Source organism: Equus caballus, chromosome 7 (assembly GCF_041296265.1).
Source record: "Equus caballus isolate H_3958 breed thoroughbred chromosome 7, TB-T2T, whole genome shotgun sequence".
NCBI lineage: Eukaryota > Metazoa > Chordata > Mammalia > Perissodactyla > Equidae > Equus > Equus caballus.
Window position 1 is genome coordinate 72,727,547 of NC_091690.1, and position 23,647 is coordinate 72,751,193.

General features: G+C 40.2%; 1 protein-coding gene across 20 annotated transcripts in view; it reads left to right on the top strand.

The window, feature by feature from the left end:
• The window catches only part of FAM168A (family with sequence similarity 168 member A), a 185,341-nt gene that overhangs the window by 90,345 nt on the left and 71,349 nt on the right, over window positions 1–23,647 (top strand). For all 20 annotated transcript variants that reach the window (XM_070274453.1, XM_023645783.2, XM_070274457.1 and 17 more), the window contains one exon: window positions 16,950–17,037. In XM_070274453.1, coding sequence (XP_070130554.1) covers window positions 16,968–17,037 — 70 coding nt within the window. In that variant the 5' untranslated portion in view covers window positions 16,950–16,967. The remainder of the gene's footprint in view (window positions 1–16,949; window positions 17,038–23,647) is intronic.

Genomic DNA, 23,647 nt, shown 5'->3' on the forward strand with positions numbered 1-23,647 from the left:
GGATTAGGTTCAGCTACATGTAACAGAAATCTAAAATAACAGTGGTTTAAAAATATAGGGTTTTATTCTCTCATGTAAAGGAAGTACAAAGCTAAGTAGTCCAGGGCTGAAATGGTTGTTCCATGAAATCAAGAAAGACTCAGCCTCCTCCGCCATCCTTGGTTTGAGACTTCCATTCTCAAGGTCATTTCATGGAAAAGAAGGCTGATGAGCTCCAGTCATCAATGTCCTGATTCTGGATAGCAGGAAGGAGTAAAGGAAGAAGGAAAGACACCTCCCCTAGCTAACACTGTTCCCTTTCAGCAGCCTTTAAGCAGAAGTCCTACACAATATTTCAATTATGTCTCACTGAGCAGAACTAATCACATAGCCACACCTAACTACAAGAGAGGTTGAGAAATAGAAATCCTTTAACTGAGCATATTGTCACCTTGTGGCGATGATAACATCCTTCCTCTCCCTTGCTGTCCGCCCTTTGGTTACTTGTTCTTTCTTTAAATTCTAGCACTCAGTGTAACAGTACTATATTGCTATTGTCTATTTCCTGTGTATAAGCACCCCAGGCACAGAAATTGTATCCTGTTATCTCTGAATCTGTAATACTTTGCACAGAGCCTGGCACAAGAGGTATCAGTTTATGTGTACAAAACGAGGGTGTCAAACTAAATGACTTAATTGCTTTTAGCTAATGAAAAGTCTATAATTATTTCTTGAATCACCAATTTGTATTTTGTAACAGCTTTATTGAAGTATAATTTATATATAACAACATTTTAAGAACCCATTTTAAGTGTACAACTCAATGCTTTTTAGTAAATTTAGAGTTGGGCAACTATCACCAAAATCCAGTTTCAGGCCATTTGTATTACCCCAGAGAGAACTCTTGCAGTCATCTGTTGTCAGTCCCCATTCCTACTCCAAGTCCCAGGTGACCAAATATCTACTGTCTGCCTCAGGTTTGCCTTTTCTGAACATTTCATATAAATGGAATCATACAATGTGTGGCCTTTTGCTCTGGCTTCTTTCACATAGCATTATATTTTTGAGGTTAATTGATGTTGTGATATATATCAGTGGTTTGTTCCTTTTTATTGCTAATATTGTTGATCTTTTAGTTAAATTTTAAAAGTTATTTTCTTAATGATTGCTTTAAGGATTAAATATGTATCATAATTTATCACAAATTATTGTATTTATTATAATCTTCTCATACAATCTATTTCAGCTACAAACTAACTTAATTTTAGTAAAATATAGAAACTTTATTCCAGTGTCACTCCATTGCCCCTCTCCTTTACTTGGGCTCTTTTTTAAATATAAGTTAAGTCTTTATGTATTAAATGCCCACCAATATAGTTTTTTATTTGATATCTTTATTTATTTATTTTACTTTTTTTATTGCAGTAATGGTTTAATAACATTATATAAATATCAGGTGTCATCATATTTCGATTTCTGTGTAGATTATATTATGTTCACCACCCAAAGACTAATTACAATCCATCACCACACACATGTGCCTAATCATCGCTTTCACCCTCCTCCCTCTTCCCTCCCCCATTTCCCTCTGGTAACCGCCAATCCAATCTCTGTGACTGTGTGTTTGTTTGTCATTTTTATCTTCTACTTATGAGTGAGATCATACGGTATTTGACTTTCTCCCTCTGACTTATTTCACTTAGTATAATACCCTCAGGGTCCATCCATGTTGTCACAAGTGGCCAGATTTCATCGTTTCTTATAGCTGAGTAGTATTCCGTTGTGTATTATCCCACATCTTCTTTATCCATTCGTCCTTTGATGGGCATCTAGGTTGCTTCCAAGTCTTGGCTATTGTGAATAATGCTGCAGTGAACATAGGGATGCGTGTATCTTTATGCGTTTGTGTTTTCATGTTCTTTGGATAAATACCCAGCAGTGGAATAGCTGGATCATATGGTAGTTCTATTCTTAATTTTCTGAAGAATCTCCATACTGTTTTCCATAGTGGGTGCACCAGTTTGCACTCCGGCCAGCATTGTATGAGAGTTCCCTTCTCTCCACATCCTCTCCAACACTTGTTGTTTCCTGTCTTGTTAATTATAGCTATTCTGACTCGAGTGAAGTGATATCTCATTGTCGTTTTGATTTGCATTTCCCTGATACTTAATGATGTTGAACATTTTTTCGTGTGCTTGTTGGCCATATCTTTTTTGGAGAAATGTTTGTTCAGATCTTTTCCCCATTTTTTAATTGGGTTGTTAGTGTTTTTGTTGTTGAGATGTATGAATTTTTTGTATATTTTGGATATTAACCCTTTATCAGATATATGGTTTGCAGATATCGTCTCCCAGTTGTTAGGTTTTTTCGTTTTGTTGATGGTTTCCTTTGCTGTGTAGAAGATTTTTAGTTTGATACAGTCCCATCTGTTTATTTTTTCTATTGTTTCCCTTGCCTGGTCAGACGTGGGACTTGAAAATATGCTACTAAGACCCATGTCAAAGCATGTACTGTCATGTTTTCTTGTAGAAGTTTCATGGTTTCAGATCCTACTTTCAAGTCTTTAATCCATTTTGAGTTAGTTTTTGTGTATGGTATAAGATAATGGTCTACTTTCATTCTTTTGCATGTGGCTGTCCAGTTTTCCCAACACCATTTATTGAAAAGACTTTCCTTTTTCCGTTGTATGTTCTTGGCTCCCTGGTCAAAAATTAGTTGTCCATAGCTGTATGGGTTTATTTCTGGGCTCTTGATTCTGTTCCATTGATCTGTGTATCTGTTTTTGTGCCAGTACCATACTGTTTTGGTTCCTATAGCTTTGTAGTATATTTTGAAATCAAGGAGTGTGATACCTCCAGCTTTGTTCTTTTTTCTCAGGATTCCTTTAGCTATTTGGGGTCTTTTGATGTTCCATATAAATTTTAGGATTTTTTGTTCTATTTTGTGAAAAAATGTTGTTGGAGCTTTAATGGGGAATGCATTGGATATATAGATTGCTTTAGGAAGTCTGGACATTTTAACTATGTTAATTCTTCCAATCCAAGAGCATGGAATATCTTTCCATTTCTTTCTGTCTTCTTCAATTTCTTTCAACAATGTGTTATAGTTTTCAGTGTACGGATCTTTCACCTCTTGATTTAAAGTCTTTCACCTCTAGGTATTTTATTCTTTTCGTTACAGTTGTAAATGGGATTGTATTCTTAATTTATCTTTCTGCTACTTTGTTGTTAGTGTATAGAAACACAACTGATTTTTGTCTGTTGATTTTATGTCCTGCAACTTGACTGTATTCATTTATTATTTCTAAAAGTTTTTTGGTGGATTCTTTAGGGTTTTCTATATATAAAATCGTTTGCAAATAGTGACAGTTTCACTTCTTCATTTCCAATTTGGAACCCTTTTATTTCTTTTTATTGCCTGTTTGCTCTGGCTAAGTCTTCCAATATTATCTTAAATAAGAGTGGTGGAAGTGGGCATCTTTGTCTGGTTCCTGTTCTTAGAGGGCTAGCTTTCAGTTTTTCTCCATTGAGAATGGTATTAGCTCTGGGTTTGTCATATATGGACTTTATTATGTTGAGCTACTTTCCTTCTATACCCATTTTACTCAGAGTTTTTATCACAAATGGAGCTGTATCTTCTGAGATGCTTTCTCTGTGTCATTGAGATGATCATGTGATTTTTATTCTTCATTTTGTTAATGTGATGTATCGTGTTGATTGATTTGCGGATGTTGAACTATCCCTGCGTCCCTGGAATAAATCCCACTTGATCATGGTATATGGTCTTTTTAATGTATTGTTGTGTTCGATTTGCTAGTATTTTGTTGAGGATTTTTATATCAATGTTCATCAGTGATATTGGCCTGTAATTTTCTTTTTTTGTGTTGTCCTTATCTGGTTTTTGTATCAGGGTAATGTTGGCTTCGTAGAATGAGTTAGGAAGCTTCCCCTCCTCTTCAATTTTTTGGAAGAGTTTGAGAAGGATAGGTATTAAGTCTTCTTCGAATGTTTAGTAGAATTCACCAGGGAAGCCCTCTGGTCCTGGACTTTTATTTTTCAGGAGATTTTTGATTACTGTTTTGATCTCCTTACTGGTGATTGGTCTATTCAAATTCTCTGTTTACTTCTCGATTCAGTTTTGGAAGATTGTATGATTCCATAATTTATCCATTTCTTTTAGATTATCCAATTTGTTGGTGTGTATCCTGGAGAGGTGGCCTTATGTAAGAGATGCCTTATGAGGCCTGGCAGTGTGCTTCCCTCTCGTCACCAGTTCCAAATGTTCAGGAGTGACGCCTGTGTGGGCTGCATGTGTCCTTCTGTGGTGGCAGGATTGCTCTTGCTGAAAGCGCCCTGGGAGGCTAGGCTGTCCCCCTGGCCTGCTGGTTGTAGTTCTCAACTGCGTGTGGCTGAGACCCTTCAGTCTGGACCCTTCAGTCACTTTATCAGGTTTGGGGAGCCCTAGCACAGTTGGCGTCAGGGTCTAATAGCACATTCCTGTTGCAGTTTTTCTGTTAAATGAGTAGGCCCCAAGTGTGGGAGGTTGCTAGGCTCAGGGGCTTACAACTGCTGTAGGCCTCTGGCCTACGAGTCTGTCGTTAGCTCTCTCAGGATGCAGCAGAGTGGGGCTGGCCCAGGCATAGGAGCACCCAAATTTTTCAGGCTTTGGAAGGTGGGGCTGATCTCCTATGTGGCTGTTTGAGAAGTACAAGTCTTCTGCAGCTGACTAGCTCCACAGCCCACAGGTCCACACTCACTGTCAACACCGTCCTGGCTGATGTGCACATCCCAACCCCCTGAAGCGGACCCAGTTGCCCCACTGCAGAGGCCCCCACACACCGCACCAGTGTCCCACACACTCCACCCACTCGTCATGCATGCCTGCCTTGTGGAGGTGGACCCACTCACCCAGCTGCAGAGGACCCAGGTGCCTAGTCTATGCAGACCCACAAGTTGTCTGAGGGCTTGTTGTTGGGTAGGGCCAGTCCCTAGGATGGACTTCCTGCCCTGGCTGAGCTGGATTAAATCAGCTCTCTAGTAGGTGTGGCAGACCCCTGGGCTAATAGGCCAGGGGACAAATCCAATAGCATCTGCCACCATCTGTGTCAGCATGCCTGTACTAGGTCACAGTAATGGCTGCTGCCAATCTCTCAGTCCCTGGACAGGTCTCACCTCTCACCGAGATGTACCCAGAGCCTATCAGATGAGTTTCTTTTTAAGAAAGGACTGTGCATCTTTCTTTCTGGTAATTTTAGATTGCTTTCCAAAACAGGTGAATTTGTGTGTGGGCCCTTTAAGAGCTGACTTTTTCCGCTTATGTCCAATAGCTTTTCTAGGGGTATTCCCTGTTGTAGTTAATAGCCAGCAAAGCGAGATATTTTGAGACTTGTCCCAGTTGTACTGAGTCCGAAGGGTGCTTATAGTGGTAACACTCCCCCACTCAGATCCTCTGCTCCTCCAGGGAAGGCTGCATACCTTAGGATTGCTCCTGACTGGCCGTGAATCTCTGCGGCTCTGCAAAGGTGGCTTTTAGGTGGCTTTTTTTCTTTCCAAAAAGGAATTTCTGCCTCTTCCACCTCAGTCAGATCTGTCCCTTGTCATGGGGGTTCTTTTTTATCCAGTTTTCAGTTCTCCCTCAGGCGTAATCATTCTGAGAATTGGTTGAGTCCATGGGAGGAGGTGAGTTCAGACTCTGCTTATGCTGCCATCTTGATACCAACTCCCAACAATATGGTTTTAAAGTTATGTTTTATATAGCTGTCTTCTTTTTTTTTTTTTAGTTCATAATAGTATACATCATTGTGAAATTTCAGTTGTACATTATTTCTTGTCTGTCACCACATAGGTGCTGCCCTTCACCCCCTATGCCCACCACCCAACCCCCTTCCCCTGGTAACCACTGAACTGTTTGCTTTGTCCATGTGCTTGTTTATATTCTACACATGAGTGAAATCATCTTGTGTTTGTCTTTCTCAGTTTGTCATATTTCGCTTAGCATAATTCCCTCCAGGTCCTTCTGTATTGTTGCAAATGGGATGATTTTGTCTTTTTTCTGGCTGAGTAGTATTCCATTGTGTATGTATACCACATCTTCTTTATCTGATTATCAGTCAATGGGCACTTGATTGTTTCCATGTCTTGTCTTTATATGGCTGTCTTTTAAATCTATTAAGAGGGAAAAAAAGAGAAAAATATTTATACTGTCTTTTATATTTACCTACATAATCACCTTTACTGGTACTCTTTATTTTTTCACCTCTCGTTAGTACCATTTCCTTTTAGCCTGATAGTTTTAGTATTTCTCTAGCATTTTCTTAAAGGCAGGTTGCTAGAGATGAGTTATCTCAGTCGTTATTTATATGGGAATGTCTTTATTTTTGCTTTCAATTTCTAACAGTGGTTTTGCTGGGGTTAGAAATCTTGGTAGACACGTTTTTTGTTTTTTTCTTTCAGCATGTTTTATATATCATTTCACTGCCTCTGGCCTCCATTATTTTTGATGAGAAGTGAGCTGTTAGTCCTTATTGTTGTTTCCCTTTATCTGATAAATTGTTTCCTCTTACCACTTTTGAACATTTCTCCTTGGCTTTCAGCAGTTTTTACTATGATGTGTACAGGTGTGAATCTTTTTATGTTTAGAAATGTGGACTTCATTGTTTGTCTTGGATGTGTAGTTTGTTTATTTTAAATCAAATTTGGGAATCTTCTGGCCGTTACGTGTTCATATTTTTTTCTGTCCATTTCTTTCCTTTCCTCTTTCTGGAATTCCCATTACTTGTATGTTGGTTTGTTTGATAGTTTCCCACAGGTCACTGGCTCTGTTTCTCTTCCTTTTTTCTTGTTGTTTTTCAGATTGCGTGATCTGTATTCAGCTGTTTTCAAGTTCTGTGATTCATTCTTCTTCAGGCTCAGATTTGTTATTGAGTCTCTTGAATGTTCCATTTCAAAATACAATTTCCTTTTGGTTCTTTTTATTTTTATAGTTTCTATTTATTGATATTTTCTATATGATGGCTCATTATCATCATATTTTCATTTAATTCTTTAAACATGATTTCCTTTAGTTCTTTTCAACATTATAATAGCTGCTTTGAAACATTTATGTGCTGATTCTGACATCTGGGTTGCCATAGAAATAATATCTATAGTTTACTTTTTTTTCACCCTGGTAAATGTGTTACACTTCACTGTTTCTTTGCATGTTTTATTATTTTTGTTGTTGTTGTTGTTGAAAACTGCATGTTTTAGATAATATATTGTAGCAACTCTTGATTCAGATCCTCTCCGCCCACCTCTCGGAGGAGGAGGAGCATGCATTTGCTGAGGTTTTTTTTAAAGATTTTATTTTTTCCTTTTTCTCCACCAAGCCCCCCCCCCCGGTACATAGTTGTATATTCTTCATTGTGGGTCCTTCTACTTGTAGCATGTGGGATGCTGCCTCAGCGTAGTTTGATGAACAGTGCCGTGTCCACGCCCAGGATTCGAACCAACGAAACACTGGGCCACCTGCAGCGGAGCACGCGAACTTAACCACTCGGCCACGGGGCCAGCCCCTGCTGAGGTTTTTTTTGGTTTATTTAGTGACTTGCTTAGAGTAGAGAGTCTGTCCCCTTTGCAATGTGTGACTGCTAATTTCTGTGGTCTTTTTTTTTTTTTAACAATGTGTATTTATTTAATTATTTATTTAACACACAAGTAGTTTATTCTGGCCTTTTTTTTTTTCTTGGTGAGGAAGATTGGACCTGAGCTAACATTCGTTGCCAATCTTCCTCTTTATTTTTCCTTGAGGAAGATTGTTACTGGGCTAACATCTGTGCCAGTGTTCCTCTATTTTGTATGTGGGATGCCTTGACCAGTGGTGGTAGGTCTGCACCCAGGATCTGAACCCGCAAACCCCAGGCCACCAAAGCAGAGAGCATGAACTTAACTACTATGCCACCAGGCCAACCCCCCAGTCATATTTTTTAAATTACTGTTTTAATTTTTAAACTTGGCTTCCTAGGGGTCACCCTTGCATCAGCATAGATTAGTAGTCAGCCAATGATTGGTCTAAACCCTGGGTCAGGAAAGCTTCTACCCTTTGCTAATGGATCTATTTGTCATTTGGGGAATGCATTCAAAGTTCACGCAATTTATATTTCTCTTCCAACCTTTACTTTCAGTGTGTTCAAGGCCTTATATTCACACAGGGTCAGTAGATGGCTAAGACCCTTTCCAGTTTCTCCTTAGCAAGTGTGAAGCCTTACAGACCATCAGGGATCCCTTAGCGGGTCTTATCTTATCAAGACCCACTTTGGCTGTTTTGTTCCCCAGAACTCCCTTTTAAATCTCTAGCTTATCTGCAGGTCTGTTGCCTTCCCTAACTAGTATTATGACCTTAGGCTAGCTGCAGTAGTGGCCTTCCTGGATTGTTTACCATTGTTCCCTAGATTGTCCCTCTATTGTTCTTGACAGTGACTCTGGGCGTTGTATTTTCTATGCTCAGCTTCAAATTAAATCAGCCCATTCTGGCAGCAGTCATCCTCTTGGCCTAGCCTGCTCTGATGGAATTACCCCCAGGGAGCTGGGGGTGGAGGGATAGGGGCAGCCTCTGGCTAAAATGCCATAGATTCTCACTGTTCTTACTATGGTTCAGTAATTTTTCTTGAATAAACATTTCTCAATTTGATGTATGCCTTTAGTTAATTTTCAGAGGCCTGAAATGGTTGTTTTGGACAGTCTTATCCAGTTTTCTTGTTGCTTTTTGGAGAGAGGATTTGCTAAGTAGTTTAGGTGTTCTAGAAGTTCTGCCTCTTTGTATTATTTTTGGCACTTTAATTTTTAATTGTTTTTTTTTTTTCCTGAGGAAGATTTTCCCTGAGCTAACATCTGTTGCCATCGTCCTCTTTTTTTGCTGGAGGAAGATTTGCCCTAGGCTAACATCTGTTCCAGTCTTCCTCTATTTTGTATGTGGGTTGCCACCACAGCATGGCCACCTACAAGTGGTGTAGGTCTGCACCCAACATCTGAACTGGGCCACCAAAGCAGAGTGCACCAAACTTAACCTCGAGGCCATGGGGCCAGCCCCTATTTTTAATTTTTAAAATCCCTGCAACTAGACCATGACCTCCTTTGGGCAGATACTATCTTTCTATTTTCCCTGTAGTATCCATCTCAATATGCATTAAACCTTTGAGCTTTAATTTATCTGTCAAATAACATTAGTAATCCTTGCATTGATTACGTCAAAGGATCAAGTGAAATAATGGTTAAAATCTCATTGTAAACTATAAGCACTTTGTAAATGGTAAAATTCCTTGAAAATTTTAAAGTAGTTTGCAAACTACAACACTAATTTTAAAGATTTTATTTTTTCCTTTTTCTCCCCAGAGCCCCCTGGTACATAGTTGTATATTCTTCGTTGTGGGTCCTTCTAGCTGTGGCATGTGGGACGCTGCCTCAGCGTGGCCTGACGAGCAGTGCCATGTCCACACCCAGGATTCAAACCAACAAAACACTGGGCCGCCTGCAGCGGAGCGCGTGAACTTAACCACTCAGCCACGGGGCCAGCCCCAATGACACTAATTTTAAAGACTGCAACCTCTTGTGCATATGGTACTTCCAAGTATTCATCCTTAGTCCCTGGTCTTTTTTTTCTTTCCCTGACATTTTATGCTCATAGATTTTGCTGTTGCTTTGAAAGAAATGGCCCGGTGTTTCTGAGGACAGCAGCAGGTCACTTGCAGAACAGTCTTGGAATGAAAACCTGCTCTACCAGTGGGGAAGTCTTTAGCACCTTGGTCTGTTTTTCCTGTCACATGTCACCACTGTGTGTTCTGCCCAAGATGAGCTCTCAGTGGAGGCTTCTCTGGACATTCAAAATACATGCTGGAGAGATGTGGAGCCAAATAGTTGACGGGGATATGCCAAGAATTGCCAAGCACCTTGAAGCTTTTTTGTTGTGTTCTGGGGAAGCATGAAGGATGGTTCATTATTCATTCAACTACTATGTATTTAGTGCCCGTTATGTGCTAGGTAATATTCCGAGTACTGGGGGTACAAGACAAAATAAACAGAATCTTGTTCTTGTGGAATTTACTCTAATGGGGGTGGACACTAAACAGATAGGCAAGAAAATATGTCAGGTAGTGATAGATGACAGTAGGAAAAGTAAAGCGGGATGAGGAGACAGAGCATGTGGAGCAGCTATTTTAGATAGGTTGATTAAGGAAGTCATTTTTGATAAGGTGACATGAATGGAGTAAGGGAATATGCCATTTGGATATCTGGGGGAAAGGCATTCTAGGTGGGAAAAAGCAAGTGCAAAGACCCTGAAGCATAAGCACACATGGTGTATTCAGGGAACAAGGAGGTCATTATGACTGGAGTGGACAAAGCAAGGGGATAGTGGAAGGAGTTCACCAGAGAGATGAATTTGTGAGGTCAAATCATATAAGGTCTTGTATACTTTTATAAGGACTTTGGATTTTATTCGGAATATGACGAGAAGCTATTGCAGAGTTGTGCTGGTACAAGTAGTGTAGACATACTGTGGTTTAGCCCAGGGAGCCCAGGAGCCATACTTGGCTCTGGAGAGAGAACTAGGCAGGACTTGCACAGTGGGTGCTTGTCCTACTTGTCTTAGTGAAGAAGTGAAATCAGGTTGGATAGGTAGGATATGGCGTCTAAGAATTCTAGGCAGCTGGCCGGAATAGAAGTCAGTCAGTCAGTGCTTTTATTCTCTTATAACTGCCCATGTGTGCCCAGCAGGAACCCAGCAGGTAGATATGAATTGCCTTCATGGTGGGATCTATCAGAGTCCAAACAGAGCACAAGGGACCCCCAGTTAAAGGGGGGTTCAGAGCCTGCTATTCCAGAGGAGAATCCAGTGCTGGATTGGGAGACTAGGAAGACGGGGAAATTCGCGTGCACAGTGGAAGTATCTTGGACCTTCGAATCAGACAGACCTGGATATGTAACTGACTTTTCTCAGTTCTTAGTTATGAGATTTTGGGCAAATCACTTCATGTCTGGACTTTAGTTTATTTACCTATAATATAGTGAAAATAATACCTATTTTGCCAAATCACTGTGACCTTATTAAACTTAAAGAGACTTAATAAGGTAAGTCTCTAGCACAGTAGCTGTCACATGGTAGATATTAAATAAATAGTAGCTGCTAGTAATAGAGGTAGTATTTATAATAGTGATAATGGTTAACCCGTACAGAATGCTCGTTGTATATTATGCATTGTTATAAGCAGAGTTTGTAGGCATCTCAAATTTAAATCCAAATCCAAATTTCTATTCTTCACTCAAAACATGCTCCTTTCATAGTTTTCATCACAGTAGACAGCATTTTTATTATTCGAGTTTCTCAGGTTAGCTTTGGAGTCATTGTTAACGTCTTTCTTCCTCTCATACTCCATATTGAATCCATTAGTAATTCCTGTTGGGTTGATCTTCAAAATATATCCAAAATATGACTTCCCACCACCACCACCTCCACCACTGCTACTACCCTATTTCAAGCCACTATTACCCTTCATCTGAATTATTTCAATAGCATCCTAACTGATCTGCTTCTCCTCTTGCCTTCCTGCCATCTGATCTCAGTTCAACAGTCACAGTAATCTTCTTAAAATGAAGTCAAATCATGTCATTCTTCTGCTCAGAACACTCCAGTGACTTCCTATCTCATTTAGAACAAAAACCAAAGTCCTCATAGTGGCCTACAAAGCCCTGAAAGGTTTGCCCCTCATTACCTGTCTGATCTGACTGCCTGCTCTTTTCTCTTCCATTCTCTGCACTCCAGCTAAACTGGGCCCCATGCTATTTCTCAAACATGCTTCCGCTTCAGGGCATTTGCGTTTGCTGTTTCCTTACTTGGGTAGTTTCCTCTCAGAGACCTGGAAGGCTTGCTCCCTCAACTTATTCAAGTATTTGCTTAAATGTCACTTTCTCTAAACATCTTATGTAGAATTCTACCCCCACCCCTTGGTGCCCTCTACTCACCCTCAGTAGATTTTCTGTAGCATTTATTGCCATCTGATATACAATATATATTTTACTTTAAAAAACTTTTGTCTCTTTCTACCCCCCCCCCCAACTAGAATATGAGGAATTTATGTTGTTCTTGTTCACTGCTGTGTCTCAGTTCCTCTGTCAAGCTTATGTGAGACCAATGGCATTTGGGAAAGAAAGTCTCTAGCAACATCCTCAGCTACCTTTTGGGTATCAAAATCTCCTTGGGAACATAAACACATAGATTCCTGAGCCCCATCCCAAATAGAGCATAGAGGATCTTGTATACCATGTGAAGGAGTTTGGATTTTATTCCCAAGGCTTTTGAGGAGAGTAATGCCCTTATCCAGCCTGTGTTTTATGAAAGAATATCAAGGATGAATTAGAGTGGACTAGGGGACTGCCCGTGGCCGAGTAAAGTTCTCGCCCTCCGCTTCGGTGGCCCAGGGTTTCGCCAGTTCGCATCCTGGGCGTGGACATGGCACCACTCATCAAGCCATGCTAAGGCGGTGTCCCACGTGCCACAGCTAGAAGGATCCACAACTAAAATATACAACCATGTAATGGGGGGCTTTGGGGAGAAGAAGGGAAAAAAACCAGAGTGGATTAGAATGGGAAAAAGAGACCTCTTGGGACTGTTGTAATAATTCAGACGAGATGAAGCTTAAACTAGAGGGCAGTAGCAATGAGAAAGGTAGGGTTGTCAGAACTTGGTGATTGATTGGGTGTGAAAGAGTGGGAGGAAATTGGGATGACTTCCAGGTTTTTGGCTTAGGTGCTAGGTGGATGGATTGTCAGTAACTCTGAGACAGGCAATACAGGATGGAAGAACGGGCTTGGGGAAAGATGGTGGGTTTACTTTTGGACATGATGAGTTTGAATGAGTTATCAGGAAGAAATGTTCAGGAAGTAGGTGTATGTGGGTGTGGATGTTTGTGTGAGTGTAGTGTTGTAATAATTATTTTGAGAAAGATGTGAATTTGGCAGTTATTAGGTTTCATGTATCATGAACTAATCTAGACAACCACTAATCTACTTTCTGTCTCTATAGATTTGCCTATTCTGGGTATTTCATGTAAATTGTATCATATAATATGTGGCCTTCTGTGACTGCTGCTTTCACTTAATATGTTTTCAAGGTTCATCCATGTTGTAGCATGCATCAGTACTTCATTCCCTTTTTATAAAAAGCTGTATATAATTTATATACCCTACAATTCAGTGATTTAAAATGTGCAATTCAATGGTTTTTAGTGTATTCTCTGAGTTGTTATCCATCACGACAATCAATTTTACATTTTCTTTACCTTTCCCGCAAAAAGCCATACCCCTTAGCTATCACCTCTCCGATCTTCTTATCCACTCCCACCCAACACTAGGCAACCACTAGTCTACTTTCTCTGTCTATAGATTTGCCTATTCTGGACATTCCTTATAAATGGAATCATACAATTTCTGGTCTTTTGTGTCTGACTTATTTTGCTTTTGCATGATCTTTTCAAAGTTCATCCATGTCGTAGCATGTATCAATACTTCATTCCTTTTTATTGCCAAATATTCCATTGTATGGATCCATTCATCAGTTGAACATAAATTGGGTTGTTTCCACCTTTTGACTATTATGAATAATGCTGCTGTGAACATTCATGTGGACATACATTTTCATTTCTCTTTGGTATATACCTAGGAATGGCATTGCTGGATCATATGGTAACTCTTATGTTTAACTATTTGAGGAACTGTCAGACTTTTTCCCAAAGAAGCTGCATCATTTTACGTTCCCACCAGCGCTGTATAGGGGTTCCAGTTTCTCCACATCCTTGCCAACACTTTCTATTTATTATCGGTCTTTTTTATTCATATACACCATCCTAGTGGTATCTCATTGTGGTTTTCACTTGCATCTTTTCATGTGCTCATTGGCCATTTATATAACTTCTTTGAAGAACTATCTTCAGATCTTTTGCCCATTTTTTAATTGGGTTATTGGCCTTTTAACTATTGAGCTGAGTTCTTTATATATTTTAAATACAAATCACACGTCATATATATGATCTGAAAAAATTTTCTCCCATTCTGTGGGTTGCCTTTTCGTTTTCTTGATGATGTCCTTTAAAGCACAAAGTTTTTAGTTTTGATAAATCCAGTTTATTTTTTCCTTTGGTTGTCTGTGCTATTGGTATCATATTTAAGATTGCCAAATCCAAGGTCACAAAGGTTAATGCTGTATTTTTCTTCTTTCTTCTAAGAGTTTTATATTTTTACCTCTTTCATTTAAGTCTTTGATCCATTTGAGGTGCTAGTCTTGATCCTGTCCCTTACTTGCTTTGTGATCTTGTAGTGTTCATTTGCCTTTTCTCAGCCTCATTGTTTTTAATTTGTAAAATGAAAGCTGATGTGTGTGTGTATAAATAAACAACAACAGAAAACAGATCACTGGTTGCCATGGGCTGTGAGTTGGGGGAGGGTATTGACTACAAAGATGAGAGAACTTTTTGGGGTGATGAAAATACTTAATATCTTAATTGTGGTGTTTGTACAACCATATACATTTTTCAGGGTTCATAGGTATGCCTAGAAGGGATATGTTTTAGTATACGTAAATTATACCTCAATAAACCTGTCTTTTAAAAAAAACACCTTAAATCAACTCTACAAAGTGTATGTTGTTCTTTTCCATTTTGAGGCTAGAGGAAATTGAGGCTCAGAAAAGTTAGGGAACTTGCCTGTGCCCCACATTTGATGTGTGGCAGTTCCAGAGTTTGAACCTAAATCTGCCTGATCATAGAGCTTGTGATCTTCCTACTCATTTTCAGCCTGTCCCTGAAAATATTGACAGTGTATGGATTCTGTTGTAAAAGGCCAACCTTCCCTTGAAAGCCAGGAACACTGTCTGCCTGTGAGCAGCTCCCCAGAAGTAGCTCATATTCTTATTCCAAATTTTGAACTCCTGGCAGATCTCATTTCTATCAGTCGTTAGTTGGGATTGGAGTTGATGCTGTTGTTGAGTGCTGCCCAGGCATGATCTTCTTCTGAGGCTGTGGCCTTCATTTTGGAGCAGCGGGAGACCAGTTTCAAAGCTGATGAGTTTCTTTGGTTATGAAAAGTAATTTCGTACTTTGTCCAATCGGCAACACAAGTACCTGCTCTGTAGGAGGGTGCTCCGATGTTTACAGGGCCAGTTGTGCTGCTTAGCACTTTAACAGTCTTCCTTCCCCCGGCTTATTTAGCAGAGAACTAGTTGGGTAGAAGAGAGATCCAAGCAGGGAAAATGTACAAGGAGCCTTCTGTATTGTTGTTGTTGTCACATCATCACCGTCATCATTTACATCTGCATGCCACTTTACCGTTTGCAGTGTATTTTAATGTCTCTGATCTGTCTTAATTCTCGCAGTACCCTGTCAGGAGAGTACTTATACTATAGTCGTGTGCTGCATAACGTTGTTTCAGTCAATGACGGACATTATGACGGTTGTTCCATAAGATTAGTACCACATAGCCTAGGTGTGTACCATCTAAGTTTGTGTAAGTATACTCTATGATGTTCACACGGTGATGAAATCCCCAGCAACGCATTTCTCAGAACGTATCCCCGTCATCAAGTGACGAATGACTGTATTTAGAGAAAGAGTGTTACTTGGCTGTATTCTTGGATAATTCCGGCTGCAAGAGTATTTTTTCCTGAAGTTGTGCTGAAATATATGTCTCCTATACTCTCATCCTCAAGTTCTTCTAGTTTCAGTTTGTTAACTGGTGGTAGTTTAATCTAGCCTGTTGCCCTGGGGTGTTTTGCCAGGGCTGCACAATGGGTACATTTCAGGAAGGTCTATCCTCTGAAATTGACCAGTGGCATTTTCCTTTTTTGTCTGTTTGACTGCCCCAGCTTCCTCTCCTTGGGAACTCCTCTTTTTTCCACTTCTCATTCCAGAACCCTGGACAGACTAATTAATCTCAGAGCAGTTGTCATCAAGTCAGCTGTTGACTGCTTGTCTTCAACATTTGACTTGTTTCCTATCTTGAGGTGCTACAGGAAGAAGTTAATGACCTAAAAAATTGCCCATGTATCATGTGAGCCTAGTTAGGAGGGAATTGTTTGATTTTTATGAAGTGTAAATAATATGTTTGGAGACACATTTTCAAACATGTGTCAGCCTATGTGTCAGAGATGGTTCCCTAAAGAAAGTGGGACAAATTGGCTGGCTAATAGAGCTTAATGACAGATTTTCCATTAATCAGAATGGAGAATGTGCTTCATTAAGATAATTAACAGAGCACTTGTGCAGGTGGTACTTACTGCATGCAAATTTCCAAGTTTCTTTCTTTCCCTTGAATAAATTTTGGAAGAGATCTTGGCTGTGTTTCCTTGTTTGCATTAAAATGATCAATGGCAGTAAGTTTCTATTTTTTTAAAAGCTGCTAGTAACTGGTATGTTGTCCTCTGCAGGTGCAAGGGGTGAGTAATACGCTTTCTGCTTTCCATTCCAGCAGCCAGTGTGCCCATCACCAGCACCCAGGCTCCTCTGGTGAACAGTAGAAGTGAATCCTTTCCCAGCTCCTGAACTAGGATCATTAGAATTAGAAAGGACCTCAGAGAGCCTAAACTAATTGATTTTACATCAGGATATTAAAGTCCAGAGAGGAGAAGTGACTTGGTCAATGCCATACAGTATGCTAATGGAAGAGTCGTCTGTGGGATAGTTGGACCAACACTGAACTGAGAGCCAAAAGGCTTGGGTCAACATTAGGTATCACCTCTCTGCTTCTCAGTATCTTCATTGGTATAACGGGAAAAGTGTCTAGCATAGGGCCAAGTACAAATAAACAGTTTTTTGTTTAGTACTCTTTCTACTATACCATTGCTTCTTGTTGCTTCTCTGTGAGCATAAACTGAAGATTATAGAGGGGAAGCTGATGTCAGGGAGAATGAGCAATCAGTAAATCAATGCTGTTTTCTTTGTTTCTCTGTAGGATCCGCAGTCTTCCACAATGAACCCTGTTTACAGCCCCGTGCAGCCTGGGGCTCCTTATGGCAACCCTAAAAACATGGCCTATACAGGTGAGTGGTGTGAGAATGGCTCTGATTTTGAGAAAAGGTGGTTAAGGACATGAGCAAATAACTTGTGGAATGACTTTTGGCATACTGCGCCTCCAAAAGCCTTGGGGAAGCCTGGGAACTTGGAGAAGGGTGACGTGTCTGGGGTCTAGTGGGGATGGAAATGATGTTCGTGAGACTGAGGATTATTGAGTTATCAACTAGGGGGAAGGAAGGGAGGTAACATTTATTTATTGAGTACTTACCATGGGCCTGGCCCTGTGCTAGGCACTTACACATACCGTATTTCACTTAATCTTAAAGCAGTTCTACACAGTGCAGCTTATTATCATTTCACAGAGGAGAAAACCATAGTCACAGTAAGAAGCCCAAAACAAAAGTAGATATTTGAACCCAGCTCTTCTGATTTTCTTTCCTGAACTGCATACCAAGCTGTTTCCAACTTCTCTGCCTTTGTGTATGTTGTCCCTCTGTCTGGAATGCCATTGTCCCCTGACAACTTCACCTTATTCTTTAATAACTCAGCTCTGAGCTCAGACAGCACTTTTCCAGGAAGCATTCTCTCCCTTACTTGGCCTTAGGCAAGTTTTTTCCATAATTTAATTTAAATAATAAGGATAATAAAGCTGTTGTAATAAACACAAATATAGCAAAGATAACCTGAAAATCTGCCTACTTCAGAATACCTAGAAAAGCTGGATAAAGTATAACTAACCTCTTATGTTTGTTAAGCTGGATACAATATAAAAAAAAATTTTGTGTTATATAACAAACACAGGTAGAATTGAGATTTAAAGAAAGAAAAAGAAATCTCCAGGGGTCAAAAAAAATGAAAAGGAAGCTAAAACTCAGTGAGCTGATGTTGGACTGCTGCGTGAAGGTTTCTGGTTTGGGCAATCAAAGGGCTTGCCTTTTCACAGCCGCCGATGGGTGCAGGTGGCTTGGGAGATGAGGCTTTGGGCCCTGGAGAAGCCGTGCGCCGGAACTCAAATTCCCCTGCATGAAGCTAGGACCTTAGAGAAGTCATATTGTCAGTGAAAAAAAAATTTGACTCAAAAGTATAGAGAGACAACAGGAAGCTTATGTTAAAAAAGAAAGTTCCCCCAAAATTTGAAACCTTGGCCTGTGTGAAGTCAGAATTATTCTGCTTGTGTGGAGTTTATACTACCTGTGTGGTCCTAGAATCTCCAGTGAAGAAATTAACTTAAAATATAGTTCCCAGCTGATGATATTCCTTGGTGATTAGTAGAAACAAAGACAATCCTCCTTACTTCCCTCCCTCCCTCTGGAGGAGTGCTAATTATCTCATTTGATTCTCACAACTGTCCTGTGCAATAGATAATATTATCCCAGCCTATAAAAGACATTTAAATTTAGGGAGGTTAAGCAACTTGTCCAAAGTCACCTAGCTATTATCTGACAGAACAGGGCTTTGAACCTCGTTGTTCATTCACTCAAAACACATTTACCAGGTTCTACCATGTGCCAAGCAGAGAGACAAGGTCTGCTCCCTTTCCAAACACTGCCTAATCTTCTTTGTGCAAACTGATAGGTAAATGCAACTGTTTTCCTCTTTCTCAAGTTTAGCAACTCAGTAAGAATGAAGGCAAGGAGGATCACAGGAAACCCTCAGGATTCCCCTGGGCTCTGTCTGCCAAAGCAGCTCAGTCCCGTCTGGCAAAGGAACTTAGGTTGCTGGAACACTCTGAACTGGAAAGGAAAAAGCAACAGGCTTCCTGAGCTAGTGGCACATAGGACACTGGCCAGTGGGTCCTGGTTACTGGAATTAATTTTATTAGAATAAATAAATAATAGAAGTTCAAACAGAAAATATTTACTATTAAGGTTAAATAATAAGGATAATAAAGCTGTTGTAATAAACACAAATATATGAAACTGAAAGTTAGTGATGACAGTTATAGTCATATCAGGCTCACCCTCCAATATATTTCTGAATGTTTTTTGGTTTGCATAGAATTGAGAAAATCCTGATTTACAAACATAAGTAGCTGCAAATGTTAGCAGTCTTTTTTTTTAATTAACATGCATTTTTTTTTCTTTTGAGGAAGATTAGCCCTGAGCTAACTGCTGCCAATCCTCCTCTTTTCGCTGAGGAAGACTGGCCCTGAGCTAACATCCATGCCCATCTTTCTCTGCTTTATATGTGGGACACCTACCACAGCATGGCGTGCCAAGTGGTGCCGTGTCCACACCCGGGATCCTAACCGCAAACCTTGGGCTGCCGAAGTGGAACATGCGCACTTAACTGCTGCGCCCCCAGGCCGACCCTTAGCATGCATTCTTAGAAACTTAAGTTAACACACTGATCATCTTATGTGTATACACGCTTTATAAAAATGGTTCTAAATTTTTTTTTTAAATCAAGTCAAATATTTGAGGAATCTCTGAAGCACTTCCCTACTGTTCTTACAGAACAAAGTTTAGAACAATCAGACGAAGAGTTCTCTGAGATCCCTCCATTTTCTGTCTAGGAGGCTACAGTATAGCATACACAGTAAAGTGCAAAGTTATAAGGAGAAAATGGTATATTGCACTCACTGCCAATGGCTCCCTTCTGGGGCAAAACAAGACAATTCTTAACCTACTTTTTGAGCTTCATTTCCCACTTTTCCCCCCTTTTCTACTCTTTACTCCAGCTACTCTCAAGTACTAACAAACACTGACCATAGCGTACGTTTTTACCTCCATGTGTTTGCCACAGTGTTACCTTTGCCTTAGATTTATATTCATTATATTTTTGAAGGCTCATGATATGCTAAAGCACCATGTTAAACAACTACATAAATTTTCTCATTCACTACCCATTACCTCCCCATCTCTAATTATTTGTAAATAATAAAAACCATTATTAAGCACTTACTTTGTCCCAAATATTCTATGCTGAGCTATTATATGCTCTTATATATATTATAGTACATACTGAGTGCCTGAGTGCTCATTTCACCCTTACAGCAGCCCTATGAAAGAGGGTAATACTATTGCCCTCATGTTATATGTGAGAACGCTGAGGCTCTGGGATGCTGCCTCAGCATGGCCTGATGAGCAGTGCCATGTCTGCGCCCAGGATGTGAACCAGTGAAACCCTGGGGCACCCAAATGGAGTGCACAAACTTAACCACTCGGCCATGGGGCTGGCCCTGAAACTGTGGTAATTTAATTCAGGTCATATGACTTGGCCAGTGTATATAGATTCTAAAGGGCGAGGAAAGATTTGAACTCAGGTCTTTATGATTTTAAAGTGTGTGTCCTTTCTGTACTCCTTTCATTGCTCCCAGTGATAAGCTAGGGGAGAGGGTTGTTTTTTTAGTTTCTAGGACTAGGGAGTCTTGCCTTTGAGAAGCTAGATGCCACCTCTAGAGAGTTTGGGGTAGGCTAGGGGTGCAGAAGAAGCAAAAGTGGAGGATCAGGTCCATTGTGGTATGGTCTGCTTCAGAGGTAATGGGGTGGTAGCTACAAGGAACAGAGAGGTCAGAAAAACTCCCGATTTGAAATTCTCTCTGAAGTCTAAGGGGGAAATAAAATACAGCTTTGTAATTATGATTCTGGCACCAATTCTGATGTGTGGGTCGTTTTCCCCACACCAAGCAATTCTCTGACACCAGCTGGGTGTCCTACAATTCAGCTCGATTTTGACACTATCCGTCTGGCGATAGCATCAGATTCCACAGGTTAGGGGCTAAGTCCCAAAAGATTGTCTCCACTTCAGATGCCAGTTGCAATTCCAAGTTGTTACCTGTGCTTTTGATTGATTGGCTTATAAATCAGAGGTTTCCACAAACCTCTCCTTGAGTTCAATTAATTTGCTAGAGCGGCCCACCGTACTCAGGAAACCAGTTTACTCACTAAATTACCAGTTTATCGTAAAAGGATATAACTCAGAAACAGCCAGGTGGAAGAGATGCATCGGGCAAAAGTGTGTGGAAAGGATGCAGAGCTTCCATGCCATCTCCAGGCACACCGCTCTTCCAGCACCTCCTCGTGTTCACCAACCTGGAAGCTCTCCAAACCATGTTCTTTTTGTTTTTTTATGGAGGCTTCATTACATAGGCATGATTGATTAAATCATTGGTCATTGGTGGTTGATTCAACCTCCAGCCCCTCTCCCCTTCCTGGAAGTCGAGGGGTTGAGACTGCAAGTTTCAACTCTCCAGTTACATGGTTGATTCCCCTGGCAATCAGCCCCCATCCTTAGGTGCTTTCCAAAAGTCACCTCATTAACATAAACTCAGGAGTGGATGAAAGGATGAAAGGGGTTTGTTATGAATATCAAGACAACTTTATCGTCTTATTACTTAGGAAATTCCAGGGATTTTAGGAGCTCTGTGCCAGGAAAGGGGACGAAGACCAAATATATATTTCTTATTGTAAATTACGATATTACTGCAATACAGTGTATTCTGATGAACAGCTATCTTCTAGCCAATTGAGTGTTCTCTCTCTCTTTACTTTTTAAAGCTCCTATACTGAGCACTTCATATGTGCCAAAAGGTGAGCTCAGTGTTTTATAGACAATATTTATTTTTATACTTGCAGCAATCCTATGAGGATTATGTTATATAATAGTGGTTATAACCAGCTCCTTGTAAATCTTGGAAAAGTAAACTGAGAATATTATATGCTCATCTGCTTTAAAATACTTAAAGCATAGATAGTGTTATAGACTGAATGTTTGTATCCCCCCAAATTCATATGGTGAAACTCTAACCCCCTCAATGTGATGGTATTTGGAGATGGGGCCTTTGGGAGGTAATTAGGTTTATATGTGACCATGAGGGTGGGGCCCTCATGATGGGATTAATCTCCTTATAAGAAGAGGAAGAGACACCAGAGCCCTCTTTTGCTGTGTGAGGACACAGCAAGAAGGCTGCTGTCAGCAAGCCAGGAAGAGAGTCCTCACTAGAACCCAGCCCAGCTGGCACCCTAATCTGATACTTCCAGCCTCCAGAACTGTGAAAAGTAAATTTCTGTTGTTTGGGCTACCCGGTCTATGGTATTTTGTTGTGGCAGCCTGAGCTGACTAATAAGATGTAAGTACAGTGAATACTTGAATACCCTTCCTCGAGATTCAGTATGACAATGGGCGCTTTACAAACTAGGGCATTTCTTTTTCCAAAAGACCTTGGAAGTGTTTCTCTGCTAGAAGTTTGAAATATAATCAAGACCTAAAGATTCTCCTCTTTTCTTTCCTTTCCTTTTCTCTTCTTAAAATGTTCTGATGGTGTCAATGTCCAAGCATCATCCAGAGGTCTGATATATGTGCTGAAAAGAGGACAGGTTTTTGGAGTCTATCAGATTTTGGCTAAAATCTAGGCTCTGCCACTTATTAGCTGTGGGACCTTGGATGAATTATTATAACCTTTCTGAATATCAGTTTCCTCAACTGTAAAATGGGATAATGATCTTTACAGATAGTTGGTTCATGGGTCTATGAAAATGCTTATAAAGCTTCTAGCATCATGCCTAGCTCATAGGTGATGCTCAGTTAATGGTTGTTATAATGCACAGTGATGAGTATACCTCTGTAGGGAAAAGAGTATGAAATATAGAGTTAGTGACTTAGATTCTAGACCTCATTCTGCCACTTAAAAACTATGTGACATCAGGTACGTTATAAAACTTTCTGGGCCTCAGTATATTATCTGCAGATATGTATATAGGATTTTCATATTATATATATGTGAAAAAGGATTAGGAATTCCTTTTTCACAAGATAGCTGAGAGTAATAAATGTAACAGGGCCGGCCATTGACTCATGGTAAAGTTTCCAGTTAGAAAAGAATTCTGGAATATGAGAACAGATGAACCCCTTAAACTAACCCATCATTATACAGATGAGAAGATGGGGAGTGTTTTCCAAAAAGCCTTGGAGCTGGTCTGGAACCTGAGTCTCCTCATTCTGGGTCTGTGTATTCATTGTCTCTATTACAAAATAACAACCACGGTTTCAGCCTTCCTTGTCTACCTCCTGTCCTGGCCACTTCCCAGTCCTCTGCTGGCCCATACTAGCTCACGTGCTCTCCCCCTCCTGTGCTGGGCCCTCAGTGAATTTCCTGGTTTTAGCCTGCAGCAAATGTGTTCAAATACTTCAAATACCCTAACAAAAGACATGACCTTCAAAGATGAAAAGCTAGGAAATTGAACTGCTCAAAGACGTCACTATTATTTTTCACCATTTCCCCCCCTAGAATGCTGCTTTTGCTTAAATATTGTCAATTTAAGAAAGATTTATATTTGATACAGCAGTTTGTCAGCTAGAGGACCTTGATAAGTAAGCTGACAGCCTGCAGATACAATGAATAATCTGGTATATCAGCAAGATTAAAAAAGAAAATCTTCCTCTGCAATGACCCAAGCCCTGCACCCTTCATCCTCGTTTGTAAGGATCATCTGGTGGAGGTTTTAAGATGAGCTAATGTTTGTGCTTTGTTCTTTGCAAATAACTTTTATGGGTTTTTTCCCTTGTATTCATTTCTTGTAACAAGTCTGAGAAGATAGCCCTCATTTTCCAGTTGAAATGGCTGGGGATCAGCTTTCCCAAGGTCACACTGTATAGCAGAGCCCAAACTCCAGGCTTTCTGCATTACAAAGCAAG